The 8,027-nt window shown below is 43.3% G+C and overlaps 1 protein-coding gene across 1 annotated transcript; it reads left to right on the forward strand.

Annotated features, from left to right (window-relative positions):
- Window positions 1–304: 304 nt before the first annotated feature.
- On the forward strand, window positions 305–7,626 carry T265_10419 (hypothetical protein; the record flags this gene model as incomplete). The annotated part of the gene is made up of 3 exons (XM_009176787.1): window positions 305–447; window positions 6,519–6,695; window positions 7,563–7,626. 3 exons carry the CDS (start codon window positions 305–307, stop codon window positions 7,624–7,626), a joined length of 384 nt encoding a protein of 127 aa, XP_009175051.1.
- Between the last annotated feature and the right edge of the window lie 401 nt (window positions 7,627–8,027).

Genomic DNA, 8,027 nt, shown 5'->3' on the forward strand with positions numbered 1-8,027 from the left:
GTCAGGGAATTCACAAGATTGGTTAGCGAGGTCAATTTAATCTTCCAAGTTGGACAAAGAACAAGGAAAGTTTGTGCTAGACAACCGGTATTGTTAGTGGGTAAATTATAGACCAAATTATAGACTCCCAAGAAAGAGCAGTTTGCTGCAACACACTATAATATATATAATAAAGATACTCATTCAGCTGTAACAACGTTTCTGTGCCTAACTACCATGACACCCGAATGAAGCACGAGGGCTGGGATACTACCAGGTTGCCCAAGTTTAGACAGGGGTAGTCGATAGGCAGAAGTCGGGTTCGATGCACAAACCTTCCAGTCAGGAAATTCGTGCCCTGAACACTGAGCCATCTCGCCTAGCTGCCACGCCACCCAGAAGAACCACGAGACCCGAGATAATACCGGATTTCTCAAGCCTGAACGGGCGCTACTCGAGGAGTCGGGGGTGGATTTAAGCCATGGGCCTTCTGGTCAGTAAGTTTGTGCGTTAACCACTCGGCTATTTCGAGCTCGAATAGCAATATCAACGAAATCTTTTTACAGGTGAATTTTGAAAACAAAAAGTCAAAATGGGAAAGGCAGGGACCAGACGACGGTGTTGTATCCTGGTTGACCGTCTATTGGCTACGCCCGAACTCAGCCTGCCAGACTATGCGGCAAGAAAACAGAGAACCAGTGACATGGCTGTATTGTCAGGTCAAACATATAGGACGACTGAATGGCCAAATATGGTCATTCAGTTGTTCGTTCTGTCCAACGACGTTCCCGTCGTGAACAATTTCACACCCTTTCTGCTGGTTTCATGCTGTTAAGCCGCGTTTGATAAGCTCAGCCCACGCACCTGGTATCCCGAACATGTGGTACCGACGGTGACTTCAGAGATGCATGTACTTTTCGTGTCTGGACGCTTCCCGACAGACGGGAAAGGCGGTAACTGAAATACCGTAACGTCCAAATCAGCAGAAACCGTCGCTGACAATTTTGGTCACGTTCAGCCCACTGGTGTATGAATACCTGAAAAATACAGACTCAATCCAAGGACCTGATCTCTCTTCGAAATGCCGGATTCTCTCCCGTACAATGCATTGGTCAAATAGATCTCCAGAACGGATAGCAGGAAATGTACTGGCACGTTTACTCAAGGATACCTGCACAGTTCAGTCCATCCTCAAGAGAAAAATCCAGTGGTAGAAAGACAGGTTTGCGGAAGTTTCTTTTAAGTAGGCTTCAGACATATCCATCGGAACTCATCACACTGGTCTGGACGTTTTTGCTATATGTTCACCATCGAATCGATTTAGTTCTACTCATTGACGATAATGGTAAATTCGCAAAGTTTGCTGTAAAATAAAAAGTCTCCTCTTGAAACGAAATGCATCGGTCATCTCAAGTTTCTTAATGTTGCTGTTTCGGAGTGGTCTGTTGGGAAAGTACATCTGAAGTTCCATGGCTCAACAGTTCGGGATAGATTCGTACGTGTACAACATATTCGAGAACTTCTCGAATAATTCATCGAGACCAGACCACCATTAAACTTCGACAACGCAGTTGTACAGAATGGGTACCCTGAACAGCCCACGTTTGAGTCCACAGATCAAAGATCAATAGCTGAGAGAAGTCCGTCCATATCAGGAGCACTTTGAAGCGGATCCAATTGCAGGGCTAGTTGCAAGAAAACTAAACGACCATATCGGTATGACGTGCACACCTTCTAGTATGTGTTCAAGTTCCCTTTTCGAGACACTCACTAGGTTTTGTCCCAAACACAAATTTCCAGCCAATGTCATCAGCTTCTTAGTGTACACATTCATATACTCGGGCTGAACCGTTTGTCGGAAGGCATAAGCGGATGTAGTCCAGTTTCACTTTTCGGTAGAGGGACTTTTGTACAGAGGGGGAGGGCAAAATCATGGAGTCAGTGTATTCTCCACAGCACCCGCAAATTTCCTATGAGGATACCACTTGCCGATGGTCATGTGAACATAAATCCCAGAGGAACGTTCCTATTGCTCTCTCTTTCTGGTCACAGTCATCAATGTGCTCGAGATCATGTGTGATGAACGTATACAAGGATATGTTCTTTGATCTTCCGACAGACTGAATGTACAGACGGAAATTGAATGGAACGACAGTAATTCGAAAAGATGTTGACTAGATTTACACTATTGGGGAGCACACTCACTTCTACCCACTGAATAGTGAAAACTCTGTTATCGTGGAAGTAACCCAGATTCATAGACGGAAAACATTGCCACTGAGTTATTAACACTTTCACAGGCTTATTCAAGATCGCTCGATGGCTAAGGATATGTTTCAAGTGGTTTTACTGTATAGTAACAGCGTAGTGACAAAGGCATTGAAAATGTTGGTCTGACTTACGCTGCATTCTACTAAGCAATCTGTTTCGAAGGTTGGTTACTTTAACGAAGGAAGAAAGTGCATTTAATTTGAAATAGTACAAACGTCCATCGGAATCATCGGCAGAAAGAATTCGTCAAGGCGGACAGAGTTCAACGGCGTGACGGTAGACTACACAAAACAGAAGAATTATCTTGTTCTGTGAGACCAATCCCGCACGACCGATGAAAACACTGGACAACTCTGCAAATGAAGCCAAACCATGTTGAAAATCCGAGAAGCCCAGCTCAAATGTTTCATCGTTAGTGGGAATCATCAGCAATACACATCCCCGAATAGTCTCAAACTCGCATCCAACCGGATAGCAATTTGAACATCTAACTTTCGGCTGCGCGCAGCTGATCAGCAGTGTGATCAACTCTCATTTAGGCAGGATTTAGTGCCGCTCATACTTCACTCATGTAATCCACATCACGTGGTCACGCGTGTGGACTGCAGCTTGAAGGAAAAGTAACTGAAACTGTAGTGGTCACACAATACGTCACGGGTCACAAACACTCGAATCACGTCCCACTTACAGCCTTACCCGACAATGCGTACACTACGACTTCCCATCCATTTTTTATTTACGCGGCTGTCACCTGCGTCACGAGCCAGTCTTACGAACTTCAACCACATCAAATCAACCTGCATTCACGTTCATGCAATCATCGAGCACAAATGCACACCCCTCTCTTCACACTGCACACAACAAATAGGCATACAATTCGGTCGATGAGTCACTTTTTGACTTATCCCACTCTTCGCATTGTATCTATATTTATCAAAATGCACCTAACTATCATATTCATCATTATTCTAGTAAACCAGACATTTGCTAGTGCTTGTCACCTGATAATCAACCTAATTACGTTAGAACCAGATCACTAACGAAACGTCCATCTGAGAAGTGGCCGCTCGGGGGACGAGTCAACCCATATGACCGCGTGATTCGGATCCCGTGTTTGAAGGATGACGGATGATATATCCAAACTGAGTGTGAGTTGATCACACCGCTGAGGAGCCGCTCATGGTCGAACGGTCAAGTCTACTCACTACTGTCCGGGAGGTCTCTACTGGAGTTGCGTGAGATGTGCAGTGAGTGCTAATGATTTCCAAGAAGTACGTCTTCTCAATATAGAATATTCACAATTAAAGGGTGAATTCTACATCAAACTTCCCAAGTCTGCTCATGCTAACCAACAGGGGTGAATTACTAGAGATTTTGCTATTCCTGAAGCCCACAAAGTTGTGATCTGGAGATAAACACTCATAAGGTCTTCAGTCTAAAGCTAGCGAGCGACCCAAAGGGGAATCAGGCCAACCATCCAGTTCATAGTATTTTCCACACACACAGAGGTCTCCTGATGTCTGAGTTGCAACGATAGTCATGAGATTTAAAAACGTCCCTTCATATAGCTCAACTCATAAGAATCACCGTTTTACAACAAGTGCTGTCCAGTCTAATTCAGGAAGTTATTGCTTTTCAAATGGAACCAGTTCTTCTGGGTGATCCCGGGGATTCTGTTTTCGCTGGACTGGGTCTCTTCACACTCTCAGTGTCCGTTCAAAAGTAAGCTAAAACGTTCATCTTTGGATGTCATTTCATGTAATATCTTGCAAATTGCTCATAAGAATGGGTCATTCAGTGTCGACCTGTTTCAAATTATTTGTGCAAGCTTGTGTGCCACACAAAGTGTGTCCCCGAACCTGGAAAATATCCCCTTCTTATAGAGCGATAATCGATTAGCTGTTGGTTTCAAATCGCTATTTATGAAGAGTTTTCATCTTGTCTTGGCTAAGGTATTCTACGCAAAAGTGGCAGAGAATCAGTGCCCGGGATTTCAAGCCAAGTAGGTGGAAGTATATTCATTGGTGATTCGCTCAAACTCGAGTTCGATGCTGCCTAGCTTTGATGTGAATGAGCCAAAATAGTTGGACCAGGACTAGAGAAAAACCCTTCAAGCAAGAGTGACATGAATACGAAAGGCGTATTCGTCACCCTTCGCCATAGACGTTAGGATCGCACTTTAACCATAGACAATTATGAATGAAGTCCAGTTCCGTGGGCTGATGTAACCAAGCCGACTCAAGCACCGTTGGAAATAATAACTGATGGGGCAAATTCATGTGTTTACTCTGTTGAAGAATCCAGGTAGCGTTGAGTATGGTGGGTATTTTACGATATAGCGTCTTCGGCTGAAACAAACCACAACGCTTACGGTGTTTGGAGCGTGAGAACGGTGATTCAGGTGTCCCCTTGGTGAAATACATTCACAACGAAGGTATGCCATACGCTTTCATTTGTGACACGGCTAAGGGCTGTCGACCGTCCTACATGCGCTCACACACTGTTCAGTTGATACATGTCAAAGTAATGTAAAATCTGCCATGTGCTGTGGAGTTGCTCTGTTTCCATTTTGTATTCAGAAATGTTGATGGCAAACTCACTTCGTGTGATCAATTCTCTAGCTGGTTAGAAAATCACAGAAAATTGACCAGTATAGTTTTTTCGTTTTAAAAAAATAATACTTCACTGCAATGCACACATTAACTTTTCTCCGATTCTCTTGAAGAATTTTGCGGTGAAACATCATAGGTCCAATCAATCATTCCAAATAAGTCACAGGTCTTCCAATACTTTGAGGCATCGGACGGCATGGTATGTTACCACTTTATTTGCCTTTAGGTAATATATGAATATAAACACCAGTGTTCTTCCAACATTATTGCAAATGTTTGGCATATGGACGATGAAATTCTTAGGTTTGTCCCAATCTTGCAAAGCATCGTGTCGCGGAAATGCTTTACCCCAAATCTCTTCACACTACTAGCATTCTATAAGTAGCGCAACTGGAGAATAAAATTCACTGGACATGAGAAGTCATCATGAGAAGTCATCTCTCGAGGAGTCAATCGACACGGTTTGACAACTTGATGTGAATCCCTTGAATGATGGACGTGAGGCACAACACTTCGTCCAAATGCGAGTTAATTACACCGCTGGTCAGTCACTCGTGGACGAACGGTTAAGTATCCAAGTAACTAGCCGTGGGGTCACGAGTCCTCAACGGCTGCACAATGGTCTCCAACTTTTCAGCATAGATTTGCCTCCTTGCATTTCGCGATCGATTTCCAAATATGTTCATCAACCGACATTGTTTTACGCCGTAAAATAGTGTGCTTAGTAAATTTTTCGCAGTTATATCTATTCGATGACCAAGAAACGCGATAGCTCGTAAAAGGGAATGATCGTCATTCTCTGCAACCTACTTAACTTGGGAATCAGTACTTCGGTAGGGTATGTTTATCCAAACTTATCGAGATTCTGTAATGCTTAGCAAAATACCGGATGCGGTTATCAGCACTGCTGTGTATCCAACCCATTAACAATAATATATACTGAGTGTTCAGTACATTCCCCCAAACAGACAGGCTGATTAGAGTTAATACACAGCACATAAGTTTGTTGAAAAACTCTTCATAGCTCAAGACCGGTTTCACCCGTCTTAAAGCACACCAGCTATGTGAAGTTCTCGAATTTCTGTCAACCACAAGATCTACCGGAACCCAAAATTTGACTAATTACCACGGATATACTCACTTGCATATCAATGTGGCTTTCACGGGAGGCACAACTGGATGTTCCACACAAAGGCTACCTCATGTTTCGGTGGGTGAAATGTTCTAGGGATCATAAAATACTTCTGAATTGTATATTTTTTCATTGGGTATACTGTCACAAACAAAGAAAGACCTTACCCTAGTGTGACGGTTTGCGCACCTCAGCGATCCATTGAGCTCTACTGAGGGGTTGTCCCCACGACACTCACAGAGCCTCTCATACCAGGTTGGTCAATCGTCAGGGTTCTGAAGGACACATTCTCCTGGTCCTCCAGGTTGCGGTTTGGAACATGTGGTAACTTGTTCCGTAAAAATGGTAATGCATTTGCATTTCTCGCCAAAGGCTTTGGTTGATAACCATAACCATCCTCCTGTCCAGGTGTGGGCGCCCTGACATTATTCCAGCCATGGGCAGCGAAGTATAGGCGTTGAACAGTGATGTCATGCTGTCGATGATGACGGTGATGAGGATGATGATGATGAACTTTTCATTAGGGAAGCTACTCACAAATTTGCCGATAACTCTTCGATAGCCCACGACCGGTTTTGCCCTTCATGGATTTCATCAGGTTCTGTGAACCAAAGGTTTGACTTGAATCCAAATTGCACGGAATTTGACTCGTATCCTCATCTGCATACCGATTTGGTTTTGAAGGGAAACTCACCGGCCTGGTACGAAAAATTCAGTTGATTGTGAACATTATAAACAAAAGATTCCAGCGAGTTTCCTTCCAACACCAAATTAGTGAGCAGGTGAGCGTATACAGACTGCATATTTTGGTGTCCAGAGTTTTTGAGCCTCATTATTTGTTTCAGTGCACTTGATCAATTTAGTTGAGGTGTAGGTCCGTTTTTTATCACAACCAGAATGTAATTTTCCACTTATACTGGGGAGTTTTGGTTTTGAAGGGCGATGACAACTTCGGAGTGGATCACCATCACATAAAAACGCTGTCCCGCTAGACTTCTCTTCACAGACCAGAAATATTACTTAAATTAAACGGTTCCCCGATACAAAAGAGACCTCGTTAAATATCTTCTCAAACGGAACACGAGGAGGTCTGTGTGCTGCATATTACGGTAAAGGGTACCAATGTGCAACTAACCACGACGGGCACCATCCAACCTAGATTTCCATCGATTTCATCAAGCAATGAGATTCAGTGACAATGAGTTACAGTGTCTACCACTGCAACGGCAGATACTACTGATGAGGCAAGCGAGTGGTTCGTGGTCGTCACGATGCCCACCCTGCGTCTAACGGAAGGCGAATTTTACTAAGGAACTTGTGGAACTGCTTTGTCGTGTTTGTTTGCAATTGCGTGATAGTTATTGAATATCCAGAGAGTGCGAGAAGACGTATGCGAATTTTCAGTTTTCAAAAACTGTGTGCATGTGAGACGTTTAATTTCCTGTACAATAGCTTGTAACTGCTTAGTAATTGTTTGCTAATGAACGACTTCACAGCGAAGAGCTGTCCTCCTTACACATTGTTGGTCGATTCAGCAGTGTTTGGTTTTACTTTTTTTCTTTTTTAAGTTTCCTCGATGCGAACTACCCTTTTTCGCCAAGAGTAAATATATGTAGTGCATTAGCAGACTAGAAGAAAACTCGTCCACCTCTTATGGGTTCTCAAACTTTGAAACTTTTCGTCGTATTTTATGTGCCGCGTTTGTTTACAAATGATAGTTTTTCGACGACGTTTGCTCCAAAGTTTTGCGTGTAATTCCACTTGAAATCCTTGAATTTTGGAAGTTTTCGACTGCAAAATAAGTTGTGCCATGTGCAACTCAACCATTTGCTCGAGTACAAACAGTGAACACATGCATATACAAGACCAATATTCTTATTCGAATTTCAGGTAAGTTCGAATGAGTTGAAAGACGCCAGGAGATGTCAGATTATGGGAAACATGCTGGTGACTGCAACGCATTTCCATGATCGACGGTGGCGCTTATCAAAAAACAACTGACTGACTCGAAAACATCGTATATGTCCCGAAGA

The sequence above is a fragment of the Opisthorchis viverrini genome, assembly GCF_000715545.1.
Source record: "Opisthorchis viverrini unplaced genomic scaffold opera_v5_386, whole genome shotgun sequence".
Classification (NCBI taxonomy): Eukaryota; Metazoa; Platyhelminthes; class Trematoda; order Opisthorchiida; family Opisthorchiidae; genus Opisthorchis; species Opisthorchis viverrini.